Source organism: Octodon degus, unplaced genomic scaffold (genome assembly GCF_000260255.1).
Source record: "Octodon degus isolate 3935 unplaced genomic scaffold, OctDeg1.0 scaffold00094, whole genome shotgun sequence".
Classification (NCBI taxonomy): domain Eukaryota; kingdom Metazoa; phylum Chordata; class Mammalia; order Rodentia; family Octodontidae; genus Octodon; species Octodon degus.
In genome coordinates, this window is record NW_004524670.1 from 4527857 (window position 1) to 4548620 (window position 20764).

At 43.2% G+C, this 20764-nt stretch overlaps 1 protein-coding gene and 1 pseudogene across 5 annotated transcripts in view; both read right to left on the reverse strand.

Annotated features, from left to right (window-relative positions):
* The window catches only part of Abca1 (ATP binding cassette subfamily A member 1), a 131761-nt gene that overhangs the window by 86645 nt on the left and 24352 nt on the right, over positions 1-20764 (reverse strand). For all 5 annotated transcript variants that reach the window (XM_023722935.1, XM_023722934.1, XM_023722931.1 and 2 more), the window contains exons 2-5: positions 20177-20339; positions 11835-11928; positions 7156-7297; positions 5873-5991 (exon numbers count right to left, since the gene is read on the reverse strand). In XM_023722935.1, coding sequence (XP_023578703.1) covers positions 5873-5991; positions 7156-7297; positions 11835-11928; positions 20177-20242 — 421 coding nt within the window. In that variant the 5' untranslated portion in view covers positions 20243-20339. The remainder of the gene's footprint in view (positions 1-5872; positions 5992-7155; positions 7298-11834; positions 11929-20176; positions 20340-20764) is intronic.
* Positions 11027-11457, reverse strand: LOC111818537 (annotated as a pseudogene).

A 20764-nucleotide genomic window follows, 5' to 3' on the forward strand; every position in this document is an offset into this window, starting at 1 on the left:
TTTTTTTTTTTTTTTTTCAGAATGGGGGATTGAACTCAGGCCCTTGCACTTGCCAGGCAAGCGCTTATTCTCCTGAGCTATCTCCCTGGCCCCCCTGGTCTTACTGCTGCACTCAGCCAGCTGTGCTTCCCTAGGCAAGTTACTCAGGTTCTCCAACCTTTGATTGTGTCACGTGCACAGGAAAAATAAAATCCCCTACACTCCAAAATAGCTGTGAAAATGCACCAAAGTACAGCAGAAGCCCAGTACTGACTACACTAGGTGCTTTAACTCTGTTGCTTCGTGGACTTGCTCTATTGCCCCTTGAAGGAGGTGCTACTGTTATTCCATTTTGAGAAAACTGAGACCCAGAGATGTTATGGGATAATCCAAGAGCACACAGCTGGCAAACAGTAGAGCCAGGACCTGAATCTGGACAATCTGGCAGCCAAATCTGTTTGCTTACCACCAAATTGTACTTTCCAGGAGATGATTACAAAATGTTAATTATACTCTTTTTCCTTCAAATCCCTGCCAGAGCAAACTACCTTGTCATACCTTGTCATGTCACTGCAACTACCCTGTCCCCTGGAGCTCATGTTTTGACTTTCAAAGATCAAATCAGAAGCAGAAGTCCACACCATGAATTCTCAGTATTACCAGTAAATTATCTGATGGCAAATATGACCAGAAAGGTATGATCCTTTTTTTAAGTCCTGCAGGACCAAGCTCTCAAAAAAACACTCTTGAGTCCAAGCCACTAGGAAGGGCAAGGAAACCAGATTTATGCTATCAATACACAGACAATGGCAACCACCTCACTGATTCAACTCAAAATGTAGCCGAAGGGATAGAGAAACATAAGACCCATGTTAGGACGGGAGACACATGTGACACTGCCCTGGATTTCAACACCAGTCCTTTGCCTTCCCAACCTTTACTTTCAATGACATAGGATATGCACAAAACCCACAGGACACATGACTCCCAGAAATGTATCACTTTCAAGTCCTAGGTATAGCTTGGAAGCTACTCCTCTATCCTTCCTGGTCGAAGCATGCAGGTCCAGGAAATGGTCTTCTGCAGTCCCTGAAGGCATGCAGAGTTATGTAGTAAAAGATGTAGCTGTACCTTGGGACATAGTCAGATACTCGGAGAACTAGACTAGGACCTGGGCTGAGTCCCAGGCATGGGGGGATGCAGCCATGCCCCTGAGCCCACACCCTTCTCCATATCACCTGGGTCACACCACAGCTGGAAAGATGAAGAAGTTCCATGGGATGCACACAAGCCTAGAAACTGTACCCAGACCAGCACAAGCAATGAGATTTGGGGAGCTTCCACGAGGATACAGCACTGGCTAAGGGACTGGCTTGAGGGGCCAGGCAGAGCTAAGTAACTTCCAAGAGGGGCTATGAGGAGGGTCTACTCCAGAAAGGCAAGAAACACAGCTGCAGCTGAGTAGGAGTTGTGCAGCTGCCTACCATGCAGAGGTACCACTCATGAAGGACCTACACTCATAGGAGTGAACACTGGGACAAGTGGATGCCTGAGCAAATGTGTTCAGCGGGGAGAGGGGAAAAGCCCATCAGGATCACTGAGGAACTTCTGCTTAAGCAGCAGCAAAACAAATAAACTGTACAAAAGTAAAAACACACAAACAACAAAAGAGCCTCTCCTTCCCCCACACAGTCCTGACCCTGGGCAGCACCTACCCACTAAGGGGCTCAGCTTAGGCTGCTCAGCCGCTCATCCCACTGAAAAGGTGGCATCAAAGCAAGGTTCAGGAAAGCAGACCTGAAGAGGCGAGAGAGGCTGAAGAACAGGGTACGGCCAGGGTGAAGGATGAGAAAAGGACAGCTCCTCTGCCTGCCCTGTGCCCACTGCCCTGGCACAAGCAGATGCAAGTTCATGAGGCCTGGAACTGACCCTGTACAGGGCACAGCCTTCAAGAAAGAAAAACACTTTTAACTGTACTTTTGCAAATTTTATGAAAAATATCAGTGTGAACTCACTCCAAGATTCCTCAAAGGGTCTTGCAAGGGAGGCATGAAAGTGATTTTCTTTAGCTTCCCAGAAAATGCTCTTTCTGGTAAACGCTTGGGCTCCAGGGAAGCCCTTCCAATGAAGTCCTGGAAGATAAAACTTTGCAGAAGAAAGAAAGCCAAGATGATCTTTAGAAATTCTGCCACTGATACAAGGGAATGAACTCCACAATGCCATGTGTTGAAATCTCTTACTTTTCAAAGACCCTTACCCTTACACTTGACCCTTACAATACTGTGTGAATGAGAAAGGGCAAGTGCTTTAACTTCTCTTGCCTTCACCCCAGGAAGATGCCCTGACTGCACACCATGTGCCGGCTACTTTGCTCAAGCATGAGCAAAACACAGTCCTGCTTCCAAGGATCTGCAGTCAGGCAGACAGGCCGTACCACCCCGGAGGTCCCCCATCCAAGTTTCTAAAGCGAAGCATCTCCAGGTTTTCTCACCACACCTAGATTCTGAAGGAGGAAAACTCGTGGCCCAGAGAAGGTGAGCAATCTGGCAAAGCTCACAGCCAGGAACAGCAGGGGAAGTAAAGCAGCTCTGACTCTTTATATGCCAACTATGTCATAGATGCTCCCCATCAGACACCCCCAGAAATCATTTCTTTAATGCTTGTGACCCACTGCACAGCTAACTTCTGTATTTCAGATAAATAAAAGGCTAAGAAGAATCAAACCTGTCCAAGGTTCATTCATAATGAGGGCTAGAGTCTGAATTTATTGTCAAAACAATTTTAACAGGGCTCAAAACTCTCCCTTATGAAATACTAGCATGTTACAACCTTCAGTCATTTACAAATTACTCTCACACAGTTTACCATATTGACATAAAAGATGCATTCTTTAAATTAACATCAGTGATGTTTTTCTGTTTACAACCCTTTAAACTATAATAATCATGAAACTGCAATTTGATGTGGGTTAAAATTAAATATCTTCACCCATGAGCAGCCTGAAATCATCTCAGATGTCACAACAAAACTCACGCAAAGCAACAATCATCTCTGTCAGTCTGTGTCTCACAGGCTTGGAATCGATATAGGGCGTTCTTTGTATAGTTTCAGAGAATTTGTGCAATATTTGCTTCAGGTTGCAGTCACAATAATATTTAGGAGGAATGAAAGCTTCTCACACTGGCACCTGAACACTAATTTAGGCACCACTCAATCTGCGTGTTTGTCCAGAAAGTTCCAATGATTCAAAAACTGAGTAAAACATCTCCATAACTTCCTCTTTTGCTCCTAATTAAGATGTTTTTGTGGATATCTAGAATTTTTTCTATGCCTGATCTCTCAAAACTAGCGGGAAGCCTTCCCAGATAGAAGATTATTAAAACAGTACAATCTAGGGGCCACTGAGTGTTTGGTTATATTTAATTCCCAAAAGATCCCTTCCATAGTTGTGAGAACTCCAGGAATTGACTTCTCCTTTCAGGATCAGGTTATTTTTTAGAATAGAATTTTGAAACTGTTTTGTATACCCCTGGTGTCCCAGCATCTAGAACCATGGCTGGCAACTCTCTAACATCCCAAGCTATAGTGTCCAATGACACTATGAGTGACGGTGACACTCTCCGGAGACTGATCCAAGTCTCAAGTTTTGGTCCCCCAATTATCAGACTTGGACAAGAACAATGTGTATTCACCAAATTCCCAGATGAAAGGAAACAACAAGCAGCAGTAGATGTAATACAAGGCAAAACCAAGAGTCCAAAATGGATTTGGTAGGGTAGGATGGCATAGGTAAACTAGGAAAGAGATATTTTCCCTCTAGTTCAAAAAAGTAATGACCCAATTAAGAAAAGAAAAACAACAACAAGAAAAAAAAAAAAAGGAGAACGAGTAACTTACAATTCTGTGTATTTTTTAAAAATCTGTAATTGTGGTTGATTGCACATGGAATATGAGTCAACAGTGACGTGAATGCCAAAAAGCCTAATGCAATCCCAGATTGCATGAACAAAAATATGGTACTCAGAGAAAAGGAGGCAAAAGTCCCTTTCTTGTCTGTTCTAGAACACTTTTGTAATTTTCAGTAAACTTCAAGAATGGCATAAACACACCAAGACACAACCAGAGTACAGGCAGAAATCTGGGAGGAAAAGTACTCTGGGAGAGAAAGGAAGGACATTTAGCCTAGGAAAAATCAAAGACTCCTAGAAAAGAAGGTGAACTCCAGAAAAAGAGGGCTGTCTTCAAACTTCCAAGGGTATTAGAATTAGGCTTACTCCCCAGAAGGTACAATGCAGTAGCAAATACTGACACAGGTAGAGCTATCAACACCCAAACTAAGCTACCCTGAGAGGAGTGAAGTGAGTACAGAGTACAGAAGGTGAAAAAAGGTAGACCTGAACCAGACCAGCTTCTAGATCCTTCCACCAGTGAGGGAGACCTATCCTCCCAGGAGTGAGTGTGAGAGCAGCCAAACACAGACCTCCCAGGAAGGCTCAACACTGACATATCCCAGCCTCAGCATCTCTCTGAAATATAAAGTGCTATTCAAAACCAGCAAAATGCCACTGACTTCTTCTAGAAAGGTGGAGCATGTCTGTACATCACCTTCTAGAACTGTGGCCTGGATTTGTGTTGTAAGGAGTTTAAGAATTCACTGCAAGGCCAAAAGGAAAACATACTGAGTGACAAGAACGATGTGACACATTTGAAATCAGGTAAGATCTCCTCTGCAAAGCGATGCACAGAGGAACGACCTCTCTTTTCCACCTTAACTCATGTCCCTAAGTCACACAGAACCAGCTCAGCTGCGACTTCCCCACTGACACAGCAGCCCTGGCACAGCCTCATCTCTCCACTGTGAAGGGACATCTCTTCTGTACCAACCCCAATATGGCTTTGCTTCCCTTTGTCTTCGGATTCCACACTGCCCACTGCCTTCTTTCCGGCCCAAGAAAAGCACAGTTCTGACTGCCCAGGAAAAGCTCCAAGCTAGGCCCCATTTAACCTCTAGAGCCTTATACCGTTGCTTCTCTGGCCAACTTGAATCACAAAGGAGCAGACTTTTCAGAAAGGCCAGCTCATTGCATTCTTTCCTCAAATTGAGTCAGAGTGCTTCCATGCACCAGCAGCAACTGGCCTGTGATGGGACAGAGTGATTCAGTACCCACATTGCTTAGAGCCCCCAGCACATGGTGATAACAGAAAGCAGACTAACTTACATAGGCTTCATTATTGCTTTCAAATTCCTTAGGCTATGCACGCCATCTCTGCCTGCACCTGGTAGCTGGCTCCCTCCGGCTTCTGTCCCTTGGCAGGCCACCATCTGGCAGGTTAGACTGTGACTTCTGCCATATCTCAGGCAGCATACAGCCTGCTCCTCAGACTTTCTCCAGTGTCATGCAATAAGCTGCCTAGGCACTTACCAGATCAGAGGCTAAGATTTTACTTTTTAAAGCTCAGAGGTCAAATATCCATCAGCCTAAATCAAATGATATTTTCCTTTTCAAAATAAAACTTGACTTTCACTTACCTACACCACATTACAATTTGAATTGTTCTTATATACATAGAAGTATCCCCTTTCTATAAATCTGTCAACCATATGATCAACTCAAGAAACACAGCTGACAGAGCCTGTACCCTTAACTGTTCCTCACTCCCAGCCCTTACCATAAGCCGTAGCCATTCCTGTCTCCCAAGAGGAGGCCAATCTGCTTACTTCCTGTGGTACTTACACTATCTGAGGTATTTTTCCCAACGCACCTTCAGAGAAGCCCTATTTCCCAGCAATTCACAGGTTTCCCTTAAGAAAGAGCTAAAGAAAACCAGCCCCCAGCCACCTGGGCAGGTCACTGTCCACTTCCAAATGCATACCCAAAGGGCTTTTGCTTACTTGGGCTGGAATTCTCGATCTGCTTTAATGCCCTCAGAACTTTGTACATGTCCTTCATGCTGGTGTCTTTCTGGCTGTACAAAAGAAGCCTCCGAGCATCCAAGAACAGGCGAGACACACTGTAAAGGGTGCAAGGAAAGGAAAAAGGCTCTGGTTAGGTCGGCTGCCTCTCTCACTGCGAGACCGTGACTGCCAAGTCCACCTGCCCAGCCTGGGTTCCTGGCCCCCATGGGTCATTCCCAGCCACTGCTCCTGCTGCCCTTGCTGCCTTTGTCTAGCCACACTGAGAACCTATCTTGTCCCTTCACCTCTAATGCCCTTCCTCTGAGTCTAGACACTAGAATTGCCCTCCAAGCCCAGTCTGATGCACACACACACGCACGCACGCACGCACACACACACACACACACACACCCAGGGCTGATTTATCTGCTGAGGCACAGTATGCCTAGAACCCAGGCTATTTTCGAATCCCATGAAAACATTTTCATCTTTTAACAACTCAGAATTAAACATAAATCACGTAAGCGTGCATACATAGTATCAATCTGCCATGAATTATTTTCATCTCTACGCCAACGCATTCATGAAAACACAATTCGTATTTCTGGGTGGAAGGAAAGGCCCATGAAGGCTCCAAAGCTTATAGTGCATGAACTTTACAGGCGAGCCCTGCCTGCCTCAGCTGCACACCCTCAGAACGGCCTTCAGGCAGCTCCTCCTTGGCAGGACTTGGGAAAGCCCCTCCGTAGGTTCAGCAGCAAAGCTCAAAGCCAGCAATACAAAAGCAAAGAAAGCAGAAGCATTCTGCTGTGTAGCCCAAGGAGCTTCCACTGGGGTTGACGCTGATGTCTGACAGGCTAAGGGCAGAACCCGAGAGAAGAGGACACACACGCTCAGGCTGAGCCCTAAGCTCCCTGAGGGCCAGACCCCTGCCAGTGCCTGTCTTTGTGCTGCCCAGATCCCAGCTCTGAAAACCTGCCTCCCCAGTTTCCAGTAAGCCGTAGATGCTTACTGAATGACTGGACTGATTACTAGGCAGACCCGGTGCCCTGTGTCTCCCTTCCCTTCCTGTTAGCCAGTTTTTAGAAAAGCAGCCTCTAGCTTTGGGCTGCATACTACTGTCACCCCTAAAATGTATCAAAGTAACATCTTACAGCCTTAAATCCCACAGCAATTCACTCTTCCTTCTTCCTGCAGACTTCTCCATACAAATGTTTCCAGGAAGGATGGATAAGTGTTAACTGACAAGTCTGTGAAAGAAAATCTGACCTGATACTTACATGGACTTGTTAAAGTTTCCAACAACCCCAGGAGCCTCACCAGGAGTCGGGTAACGGAAACAGGGGTTGTTGGCATTACAGATGATCCCCTGAACCCAAGGAAGCGTTCCTGCGGAGGGCAAGGCTTTGTTTGGAAAGTGGCCTGTTGAGATAGAGAAGAAGAAAAACACAGGGAGAAACATTAATTCTCTGATACAACAGAGGCTCCACCAACCTAATGCTTCCTCCAAACTGATCTGTCTCATTCTCCAGACCCCAGATATTTGCTTCCCTGGACCAAATCTGACCCAGAATTGGAAACTCAGCATTATCGTGGGGTTCATGACACTAATCTTGGAGAAGTGATAAGTGGGTTCAACTGGACCATATACAAGAGTACTTGAATAGGGCAACAGTAGTTGACTTTCTACCACCAGCCTTACCTGTCAGCAATACAGAGGGGCTTTGAGGACATCGTAATCCAATTCCTTCACATTCTAAGAAGGCAACTACAGCAGGTAAGGTGGCCCCCAAGGGAGCCAGGAGGAACAAACAGTGGGATTTACATTTCCATAAACCCAATCCAAGTCCCTTCCTTATACTGTGCTCTCCTTTGTAATCCAGGTCTTCACCTCTGGTACTCTCCTCAGTCTGCCAACTGTTTTAGTTTTGCCACCTCTGCATTCAAAGGCTTCTCAAGGGCACCTCAGAAACATGCTCGCTTGGGTTCAGATGTCATCTGGGAGCTACATTTGTTTTGTCACTCATTAGGCAAATGAGGCCCCATCCAGTAGGTCACCCTCTTCGTTCCATTATGAGAACTTTCACAAACAGGATGATGAGACACGTCCAGGCTAGCGCCAATACTTCAGAAGCACAGGGTGATCCATGGCAGTCATCCATTAAGTACTGCTTATGAGGTCAAGATAAATGGCTCTGGGGCTCTTAACCTGAGGGCCCATTCAGGTTTGGAAAGAAAGGCCACAGTTCCAGCTTTCTTCCTCTTCTCAGGGTCATTTGTAACCCATAAAAGCTGACAATCATTAAAGAAGTGAAGAACCTACAGTTTCACACACTTTGTGGATGGATCACCTGGGATTTACACAAAGGCACTGCACCTTGCTAAGCAGCAACTCTGGCCAATAACCGACCAATCTCCTAACCCTTAGTTTTCACATCTGTGAAAGGGTAGTAAAAATACACGGTGTAAATATTATATGAGCTCTGACTAGAAGAATACTGTTGAGGAGTGCCCAGCACAGGATAAAAGTTTAGTTAGTGGGCCTATTTTTGAGGGTTTTTTAAATTTTATTTTTGTTTTTTGTGACAGGGTCTCGCTATTAGTTCAGGCTGGCCTTTAACTCACAGCAATCCTCCTATCTCAGCCACCTAGTGCTGGGATTATAGGCGTGAGCTACCATATTCAGTTATTTTTGAGGCACTGCAGTGATGAGCCCACTTCCTCGGCTGTCCAGCCCAAACTGCTGTCCACCCCTCTCCCACAGTGGCCACCTTCCTACAGAGCAGGAACCTTGTTTCATTCATTCTCCCATCCTCATGCGAATGTGCTGAAAGAGACTCCCCAGAAGTCAGCCCGGAGCCAGCCTCTGCTGCGCTTCACAGAGACTACCTTTTCTTCTACCTACGTTCCAAGAGAGACGATATCCAAAGAAAGGATGGGACAAGATCTGATCCCTGTGGTCACTCTGCAGGGACTCTGGTTCATTGAACATTTACTCAGTTAATCTTTTTATCTCTCTGTTAACAGTTCAAGGAAAACCAAACAAGGGCCTTGCGTAGGTCAGCTGCTCCTCATTCAGATGAGACTTACATAACCCAAATACTCCAAGGACCAAGCAAGTCACTTCTGTCAACTTTCAGAATCACTGGCCCTAAAGATAAGTCAAAGCAGTGCAGGGCCACAGTGGGGAAGAGATTGTCAGGATGGCCATTGGTGGGGGAAGCAAAGGGCTTTTACATAGACCTCTCTGTTATATCCCTACCCATTCGCAAGCAGAAGCAGATTGAAGATTAGACACTGAGTATAAGATGTGACAATCAAACAGCTAAGAGATTCCCCAGGCCCACCCAGGGGAGTCATCTGGACCTTGAGAACTCTAGGTTGATAGGGCTGGGGAGATAGCTCAGCGGCTTAAGTGCCTGCCTGGCAAGCGCGAGGTCCTGAGTTCAATCCCCAGTACCAAGAAAATAAATAAATAAAATAAACACACACACACACACACACACACACACTCACACAGACAACTCTGGATTGAACTGGGAAACATTTATAAGGAAGAATTGTATACTAGTGCTTTATTCCCAGAAACAAGATACCCCTCAAATTTCACTGAAGCTTTCAGCTCTACCTTTCCAATGAGGTCCCTAGAGAGAGAAAAGTATGCAATGAGTACACCAATGCAAGTTTTATCTGCTTTCCATATGTACAAGAATTTCATTAGACTTTCAAAAATCTAAGATCTGACTTCTGAAAAACATGGATATTCAGCAACTCGCCCAAGATCACAACCGCAGTACATGGCAGAGCCAGCGCCCAAACAAACCACGATTTGTCTGATGCTAACATCTGGGCCACCTCCATTACACCATCTTGCCTGCTTGTGATCATTCCAGAAAAACAATAATCTGGGGATGCAAAAACTGAATATGCTGTAAAACACACACTTCTGTGGGACTCAGGGTAATGCTTAAGTAAAACCGAATGTGCACTTGCTAACCAATCAACAAAAACTCTGGGATTCCAAAAGAAAAATCAGAACTAACTCACAGACCCATAAATTGAGTATAGATTTAATTATGTGCTCCATGCTGTTTTGATGAAATCAGAAAATCGTACCTGGAAGAATGTCCTTGAGGCTTTGTGTGTACGTTTAACTTGAATATGTATGATATATATTAGCCGATTAGTATGTAAGTCACACTGGTTATGCATGAGAGATGGGATCAGACCAAGACACATGATTATAAAGTACCTTGACTCCATGGCTTTCCTAGAATAAAATCCTGTAAGCCTGTGTGTCTGATGGGGCTATGGGCGGAGCTGCAAAATGGAAAGAAATGTCCTTGGGATGGTGAAGTGAGGCCCTAGCTGAAAGTCCTTCCTTAGTGGTGATCCTTTAGCGCTGAACATTTTCTCGAGTCGGTCCACCCATCGAGCCTGTCCATAAAAGCTTATGATGGCAGGGTGGTAACACTGGTGACAATAATGTAAAGTATTACCATTCCATTTTATAAAACATGCTGAAGTCACTTGGCCAAGTGGTATGCCCAGTGAATGCTGAAACACACATTCAACCCCAGATAAACGGGTCACTACTGTATTACCCAATGTCACCATAACAAGCCATCCTCAAAACACACAACTGAGATACGTAACTCGGATAACCTGAGCTTTATTTTTTTTATCCTTACAAGATATGGGACCTTTGGTAAGTCTCTGAATCTATATTAGATCAAATTTACTTAGCAAAAAGTTAATGCAAGTAACAATAATAAAAGTCTACAAGATTTTTATGAGAATCAAATGAAATATGTTAGTCAAATTGAGATGCTCTATACAAACGCAGCTTAATGTGTTTCATGCTTTTTTTTTTTTTTTTTTTTTTGCTGAACCGGGTATTGAACTCAGGCCCTTGCACTTGCCAGGCAAGTGCTTATTCTACTGAGCTATATCTCCCTGGCCCCTATCTCATGCTTTTTAACTGTTTAATTAAGACATAATGCATATGGAAAAGACCAGCAGCCACCAGATGATATGACATTAAACTACCATTTTTTTTTCCCCATGTACTCAGATGGTTTATTAGCCTCAGTGCAGTGAGACACACGCAACCCACGTCAATGCTGTAGGAGAAGTCCCAGCGTGGCAGATTCACTTCCTCCATTTGTTCTTGTCATAGCCTCACTTGGCAGAGAAGCCTTGGATGGGGCTGACCTTCGTGTCAAGCATCCTCTTGGTCTACACGGCCACCCACTCTTTGTTGAAGGTGTGCGGGATGGGGCCATACACACAGTACTTTTCCCAGCTCAGGATGAGGGCCATGAAGTCAACGAAGAACATGGCAGTACCCACCACCGTCTTCCACTTGTTGGTGGTCCTGTTCATCTAAGCAAAGCTCTCGTTGAACTGAATGAGGTACGACTCAACTTTCTTGCCCTGGGTCAGGCTGCTCCATGAGGCTTTCTCCTTCTCCTTCAGGACCTTCTGGCTGGTAGACAGCTGCTTGACATGTGCTGCATCAGGCAGGGGTAGTTGTACCGATTCACACAGCTGGGAAGGACATAGTCCTCACTCTTCACCATGCTCCTGTGTGCTTGGACAAGGCTCACTTGCTGATTAGGCTAAATACCTGGTAGCCAACATTCTGCCGTGACCGCCACGACCGTCTACCCCTAAATTACCATCTTAAGGATATTTCTGAACTCTCAGTGATTTCATTTTCATGATTTAAATTGTGTGATACAGACATCAACTATTGTTATCATTCCTATTAACACCACTCACTAGGACTAAATATAGTGTCCTCATCAAAAAATTAGAAGCCTAGATTTTCTGTTCCAAGCCATACGTGGGTGTTCCCTGAAGAAAGCTGCTGTGGAAAAGGTAAATTTAGCCCATGTTCATTGCCCGGATTTCACCTGCCAGCAATAAGTCCCAAGCACAGTTCCCGGGTACTCACATTCATGTTGCTCGTAGGGCGGGTAGCTCAGCCGCACAGAGGTCAAGATCAGGAAGATAAACAGAGGCCAGGCCACTTCCAGCAAGAGCTGACACTGAGTAGGAACCAAGACACAGCAGCATGAATTTAAAAAGTAATACAGGGTCCAGTGACACTGGGCCCTGGAAAATGCACAGATAATTCACCTAACCATTGGGCAATTTCTCCAGCCTTCCATACCACTCTCTGAGCTTTAGTCACAATGAATTGTTTGCAGTCTCACCCTGTAGCATACCATTCCATACCTCCTTCAATCTGGGAAGATGCTTCTCTACCACTTTCCCTGGCTCACTTTCTAATCAGTCTTCCCAACCCAACCAGGCATAATGTCCTTCACTAAAATCTTAATGAGCAAAAATCCCTGATCCTGGGCTCTCCCAGTACCCTGTGCACCCACCTCCCACTGTCTCTCCCCAAACCTCCAAGTCATCTGTCTATACTCTGGTTCATCCCACTGGGAGCATTTTCCATTGCAAAAAAAGTCTTAAAATATGGCTTTTAATGGCCACTTGATATTCCACTCTATGACAAGCTCCTAATTTAACCCTCTGCTGTTGCTTATATTTCAGTGTTTGGGAATTTTGGTTTTGTTTTATTTATTATTTGTTGCTTGGTTTTTGCTAATTAGCTTTTAATTTCCTAAGATCTTTGATATGATTCCACATAAAACTAGTTTTTGAATCTTCTTTTTGGAAGGAAGTAAAACAAGATAATATTCTAGGATCATAAGAACATAGATGATTTTTCAGAAATGCTTTCTTATGTTTTCTAAATTCTCCATGACAACCTGGTATTAGTTCTCTAATTTAAAAATATACAGTAAAACTAGAACATATCACTGAAAAACTATAATTTGTGAAGATAACACATCAAGAAAGGAGAAAGGGCAAGTGAATCCCTCTCCAAAAGAAAGCATGCTGCGAGTGGGATCCCCAAAGCCAACAATGGGGCTGATCTTACCAAATATTTCTGTAAATAACCCCAAAGAAGCATCACACGCTGAAATTGCCAAGCTTGCAGGTGACATTCAATCTCATTTTTTCCTTTCCTTCATAGCAAATGTCTTTTTATTTCATGTCTATTTTTTAAGTTGATGTATATCAAAATATCACATCCTATCCCTTAAATATATACAACTTGTAATTGTCAATTATGCCTCCATGAATTCAAGGGGGGAGTCATTTCTTTTCTGCCAAAGAACATAGCAATGACTGAACTACGAAATGAATTTCTCTATCAGCTCTGTTGGAAGTTGTCTCTCGGTCCCAGGGTTTCCACCCCTTTAGCAGCACCTGGCACAGCAAGATCCCATTTATGTAAGAGTCTCCAGGGCCACTGCCTTTCACTAAGCCTGCCACATAGGGCTTAGCAGTTTGGCAATAGGTATTCAAGAGTCATGTTTGTCACCTTTGACCAAATAACTCTTCCTAGGGAACTAAATTTAAAATATCAATCAGTTATATACATGAAGTTATTCACTTGAAACATTATATTACATATAATTGTGAGAATTAAATGTTATTTCATGTAAAAGGCTTAGAACAGAATCTAGCTCATCATGGCTGTTGCTAGCATCATTATATCACTCACTAGGCATCAAACCAGTTTTGAGTCACCAAACAGAGATGAGTTAAAAATCTTACACACTATAGAAATTCATGGTCCACCTAAGTCTTCATGCCTAACTTTCACTGCTGGTAGTATAAGCTCATATAGTAAAATCTAATCTCAATGGATGCATTTAACTGCCTAACCTAAGTACACAGTCAAGGTAGACTTAAATTCTCAATGTTTATTCAAATTAGTTCAAGGTTGGGGCAGGGAAAGAGATATATGTAAAGAACACAGAAATCCCATGGAACAGAGTTTAGCCTTGTACAAGGGCCTTCTGAATAATGGTAGCCAAAAAAATCTCAGTTCATGCTGAAAAAGGAAACCACCATTTTTTAACTTAAGTTGAAGATGTTGGAAATTTGAATGGGGCATGAAGAAGAAACAAAAAGGACAAATGTCAAAATGAAAATATCCTTTCAGTCTATAGCATATTTATAAACCTAGGAGAACTAACAAAACTAACAAGAAAGCTAGCTGCAAATGAACTGGAAATATGGATAAATTCATCAGAGGCAGGATAAGTTGTCCTAAATAATACCACTGCTACTGACCAGTAATAACCGCATAAATTAATATAATGTGAGGGAAGAGAAAAATACTATTCATAGTAAGAACAGATATACAAACAGGAAATTTAAGTATTATTAGCTCAGCTCAAATACATGATTGTTTTTACAAAAGAAATAACAGACTTTTAGTTAGATAAACAAAGGAAACAGGAATTAATGAGAGAGCTAAGCCTTAATAGGAATAATGTCTGACTTTTCAAACCTAATTTATAAGTTTAAAATTTGACTTAAAGTAGTGAAAGATACCTGTACAATTTCATAAAGTGGTAATATTCACTAAGAAATTAAATAGATGACAACCATAAAGAGTGTCCTAGAGAGACTAAGAGATAAGAGTGGGGCAAAGAGCACTCTCAAATAACAGAATATTCATCCAAGTGAGAGTAGACTGAGAGCAGAATCAGCATCGTAGTAACACATACCCATCAAGTAGCCAAATGAGTAAGTTCAAAATAGACTCCTGCACAGACAAGATGTTATAAATGTCCCAAAATCATCTGGATAAGGAATTATTACTTAACAAAAGCCACTGGAATCACATACGTGAAAGGAAAAAAATTAATTTAGACTCGCCCCTAACATCATGTATATTTCAAGTAGATGTGAAAAAATTAAAGTGAAATCTTAAAAATCAAATCACACAAATTCTAGAGGAGGAAAAATAAAGTAAATGGACTAACTTTCTTAAACTATAGATCCTGACACATAAACAATGACTTTTTCAATTAGTTTCATCCTTTGAAAGGACATACGTTCATAAACCTCAAAGGTCATTTCTCTTTGGCCTAGTAATCCTACTCATGAGGGTTTGGCTTGAAAAATAACATTAAAGGACCTCTGCACATAAAATCGTTACAGTAATTTGTTTGTAAAAGAAAACAGTAGAAGTAAACTAAACATTGGCAGTAGAGTTTTAATTTAAAAAATAAACTTCATTGATGGTTTTCTATAAAGCTACCCAGAATGTCAAGGGCATTATCCCATGACAGATTCAGACCTCTAAATTCCAGCCACTCATCTTACTAATTTATTAACAGTACTTTCTTTATTTGTGAAACAGACATACTCCTCTGAATTACTATGAAATTTGAGATGTAATAGGTATGTTCAAGACCTATCGGTGTGGTGGCATGTGCCTGTCACCCCCGTACTCTAGGTAGCTGAGGCAGGAGAACCACAAGATAAAACCCAGCCAGAGCAATTTAGTGACTGAGTGAGACCCTATCTCAAATTAAAAGGGGCTGGGGCAGCAGCTCAGTATGAGGGCCTGGGTTCTATCCTAGCACCTCACATACACACACACCAAAGTACTTTCAAGCCACCAAGCATAGATCAGGAATCAAAATTGTAAAAAGAGAGATTATTTGGAAATATGGGAATATACGTACCAGACAATGTTAAATAGAAAAACATAAAATGGTATGTGTGTATGTAATGATTGTAATTATTTACTGGGACTCTCATCATTCAAGTTCCCTCAGTATCCAGAAAGAACCACAAGATCCACCCTAGATCCATGGCCCTCCGGGACTCCTTTTGCACATGAAATGAACTTTGACTACTGATATCCTTCTATTCCAAGCTGCAAGGCCCTGTCCAATCCTGTCTTGAGATACTCAGCCCTGGCCCCACCTGTCTTCCTTCACCCCCCAATGAGTGTTCCTGGCTGCTTTATGTTGCTTGACCCAGGAATAAGCACTCCTGTCTCTGTCTGGAATGTACTGTCTCCATCTTTGAGCCCCCTGAATCTCTGCCTGGCTAACACTGCTGCTCAAATTTCAGGGCTCTTGGCTTAGATATCCTGATGGTGGGAGGTCTCTGCGCACACCTGTTAGTGCCAACCTTTGTTTGGCTGCCTCTTTCATTAACACTTCACAGTTTCTATTCTATTCTTGTTATGCGCTGCTATGTTCTGGGCCTACTTCCCTTGCTAAACTGCAAGTGCCATGGGCAGGGATTCGGCCACGTGGTTTATCACTGTCTACCTAGCACAACATCTCACAAGTAACAGATACCAGGGAGATGGCTCAGTAGAATAAGTGCTTGCCTGGCAAGCACAAGGCTCTGAGTTCAATCCCTGGTACAAAAAAAAAAAGTGCTCAATAAATAGCTATACAATTGAAACAAGTGGCTATTTGTTCATTTTCTTCATTCCATTGAAGAAAAAACTAAAGCTCTGAAGAAATGAGCTTCCCTAGGCCACTGAGGCACATGGTAGCTAAGTCAGGTTTAGAATCATAAACCAATGCTGTTGGGTAAGACCTAAGAACAGTTAGGATCCATCCACCTCGTAAGACTCTCTACTGGTTCACAAAGGAGACTGACTGATCTGAGAACTTATTCCTTGTCATTAAAGAGTTCCCAGGTAGTAATACTCATAGTTTTGCAAAAGTTAGAATTATCTATTTTCCCAGCTACATGGCTGGTCAGATCTAATTGAAAATTCAGGGTATAGGCTAAAGAAAAAATACTACCAGGCCACCATCACTGTTCCATATGCTCCATGGAGACCCTGGCCTTTGGCTAACCTAAAACCAGATAAAGATCCTGAGAACTCTGGAGTCCCACTTCCTGTCCCCAACTCTGTTTATGCTCAATGATGCACCCACACAAGTTAACTGTTACTTTGGACCCAAACTGAGCTTTGAACCCAACTTTCGTAACTCAATTCATTGTACTTTTTGCTCAAGAGAACTAACCCTGGTTGGTGGTCCTATGAATCTGCACAATGGAGGCCCAGGAGAGGGGTCCCCGGGACTTAGAAGCAAAGAAGTGCACTGAGAAGAGCAAAGCTGCCTTGCATCAGGGCTGCTCTGGGATAGATCTCTCAGCTCCAGGTTTTTATACATGCCTGGCAGTGGCACAAGAGCACCGTCTCAAGACATAAAGGTTAACAGACCAGCAACATATCTAATATTTAGTCAGCAAATTCCTGCCAAGCATGTCCCCAAGTGTAAGGCTCTATGCTGGGCCACAGGACCAAGTATATACATGCCAGGATCTCAGAAGCAGTGAAACACACAATGAATCTGCATGCATTTTGGCAAGAGTCGTCAAAGTACTGCTGACTTCCTCTACCTAATGGGCAGGGCTGGTTCTGACTGTGAAGTAACAAAGTGGCACCAAAACCCTTAATAGTTGCAGATGTCTAAACAACATAATCTAGAAAACCAAGCCAAGGTAGAATAGAAAGTACCTTGGTAAAATAGGAAGTCGCTATCAGTCTGTATCTCAGACTCAGGATTACAAAACCATTAGTAGAGATAAAGCAAAGTCTGCTAAGAAGGGTCTGGTCTGTGGATCTACAGAGAATGGCTCTGGTGCTACTTTCACAACTGACCCTCTCAGACCTCAGCACCCCTCTGAGCCTCCGGCCTCTCAACTAACTACAGAAGGAATAGGACGGATCTTCACAGCTTCAGCTCTGACTATCTAAGCATCTATGACTTGAAATAAACCTACACGTTTGTTTTATCTTTTGGTTTTGACTCAGCAAAATTAATTTCCTTTAGAAATCAAGATGGGTGGTAATTCAAACAGGCTAGCAGGTTGCAGTGTAGCATCTTAAAAAGACCTTTCGTGTCACAGGGTTGGACCCATACTTTCGTCTTCCACAAAATCTCTGCCACAAATTGCCTCTAATGAGGCCTGCCTATCTTTCTAGCCTAATGCTTTTAAAGGAATAAACAAGCTTGAGCAAGAAGCAACAAGCTTAAAGCCAGTGGGGACTCGCCAGCCTATGACCCAACCCCACATCCTGTTCCAGGACAGTGTGTTTCCAACTCCTTTCCTGTCTGAGCACAGAACATCTCTTCCCTGGCATTTCCTCCACCCTCAAGCTGGGCGCTGCTACGCAGCTGCAAAGGACTGAGAAAAAAGAAAGGAGGCCCACAGCAATGGATGGAATGAGACCTCAGCCTCTGGTGCCAGCACGGTTGGTGCTTGCTGAGCTTGGGGAAGTCTCTTTCCTGCTCTGTGCCCCAGGCTCCTCATCTGTAACATCAGAAGGTGGGATTATACTGCCTTTGGGCCCCCCTTTTTACTAATGGACACACCACGGCTGAGACAATTTTCCACCAAACGGGCTGCTGCCACCTGGTTGAAAAGAGGCAGCGAGTGTGGCTCACATCACTGATAAGCACAAAGATATCTCCAAACATAGAACGTGGGACATGGGAACATGGGGCTCCAGACCAAGGGCAAGAGGCAGGAGGTATGGCAAGAAAGAAGTCAAAAACTTCAAGACTGTAGATGGAAGACAGAAAGAAACAAGACTACTACTAGAAGGCAACTCAACACAGCAATGTATGCTACCAACTCTGGAATCACATTATTTGGATTTAAATTCTACCTATGCTCCTTATCAGCGATATGGACCTCTGGCAACTTACCACCCCCTTGCATCATACTCCTCAGCTGTGACATGAGAAAAGACAGCACTTCAAAGGAAGAATCCACTTAATAACCCACTTTGTATGTGGTACATGGAAGCTCATTCTAGAGGTTTTTATTTTATTAATATAATATTAGATATTATATGCTACTATCATTATTAACTAAAACTACCAGACATGTAGATTCTAGTCTCTGCTCTCTCAATAGCAATTCTGTGATTCAGTGTCCGCATCTATAACATGATGAGCTGAATAAAATCGGTGTTTCTCAAACTAGAAGTGGTAACACTTCCGATGGGTTATATTTGAGTTCTCTATGAGGATTTTAAACATTTGTGGTTTGCATTTCAATAGCCATCTAAACAAATTCTGATAAACATTTGTTTTTTTTCGGAGGGAGTACTTATTTTAGAATCAAGTTCTAGCACCAGTCTTCAGAGCCTAGGGTTATATTTTTCTGGCGCTAGCAACGGTTTCATTCTAGCAGGCAAATGAGGAAGGAGCAGATTCACACGCAATTTATGAATGACGGGGCTGGGCCAAATGAAAGCCAAATGACATCAAACTGAGGTTGTTCAAGTAGAAAAACGGATGGAGAATTCAATCATTAGCACGACGGAGTACATATCAGCCAAACTCAAGAAGATCAGGATTGTACACTTACTTCCATATTCACAGTACAATTTATAATTTGGGTTTCAGCTAAACAACACCAGTGGTTTTACTACACTTATGGTATCAATTTGAATGGTATTGTTTTGTAATTTTGTTCATATTTAATTTATAAATATATATAGGTCATTTAGTTGCAGCATAGCCTGTAAGTATAAAGGATGTATATCTAGCTTTAAGTGAAATTAAAGGTATCCTGACATTGTGTCCTTTTAAAAAATGTCCAAGCATTATATTACCTTGAAAAACACTGCTTTAAATTCTCTCCAAGGTTCTTCATAGCTCTTTTGAATTCCAGAAAGTGGATCATTTTGGTTACAGACAGGTTAAACTTTATTAAGAAAGCCAAGGGGGGTGGGGATGAAGACTTAGAATTCAAAAAGGTGGGACAAGAACCAAATTTAGAGGGGGGAAAAAAAAAACAACTACAGAGAGGTGTGTGGATAAGCCCAGAGGACTAACAGGACCACTAAGAAAAGGTGTTTAGAGATGAAGAAGCCAAGAGCTGATGCTTAAACTTCAGGGAGTTTGCCCTGTCTACGGTTGCCACATCTATCTGTGGAAAAATATCATTCTCCTGTGCATTAAAGATAATCTTAGGATGACCTAAGGCACTACGGGCAGTAAATGGCTTAGAACTCTCCACAGAACTCAGACTAGCCTCCTTTGGGATCTTCTCCCAGGCCTGCAATCAGGGCTGCAAGGAAGACATCCAGATTGACTCTGAGAAAGTGAGACCCTCATCTTGAAGAGTTGGCAATTAACTTACTTTAATATGAATTCCTTAAAACAAGGCCAAAGAGGTACTCTTCAGGAACCAAAGGGCTCCTGGGTTACACCACAAAGAAACAGTATGGTGCTCAGAACAATTCTGCACCGGGAGCCAGAGATTAGAGCTCATTCCTGGGCCCTTGTACAAACCAACCCAACGTTTCTGCATGGCTGCAAATCATTGTGTGAAAATCAAGAGCTCTCCTTTCTTCCCTCCCTTCTCCACTTTAAACACAACAGGGACAGAAGCCTGAAAAAAGCCCCCAGAGAAAGCCACCCTTACTGTTTGTCTCCTTCTGAAAGTCAGGTTCTTCCACAGCAGCAACCTCAGCTGAGGCCAATACGCCATGTTACCTCCTCCAATGCCGCAGAAGCTTGTGTGTGGCTTGGGAGCTCTGGAGGCGGTGGCCAGAGCTCACAGCAGGGACACTGTGGCTGGTCATTAACTGAAAGATAAAGAAGGAGGGGAGAAAGCCGTCAGTTACTACAGCAAAACCGTAAATCAATGAAGGCAATCACTCCAGCCCTCTCTAAATCTGGGTCAGGATGGTCTGACGGTTCTCTAGCCAACTTGGCTTTAACAACTTGACAGCAGTCTGAGAGCTAGTACTATGGTCGTAATCACTTCAGCTCTAGTGGTATGATCATTTGTGAATGAAAACAGATGGAAGTGTGTGATCTTAAGTGGCCTAAACACCACAGATTGAAATGGCACAATGGAATCCCTGAGTCCAGCCTCACCTCTCTAAGAAAGTACCTCCCCTCTCACATAAAATGTCAGCATGCCTTTAGGGACTTATGCTACTCCTTAAAACTCACTGCACACAAAATTTTATGAGGGCACAAAGTTAGGTCCTTCAAGTGATAAAAG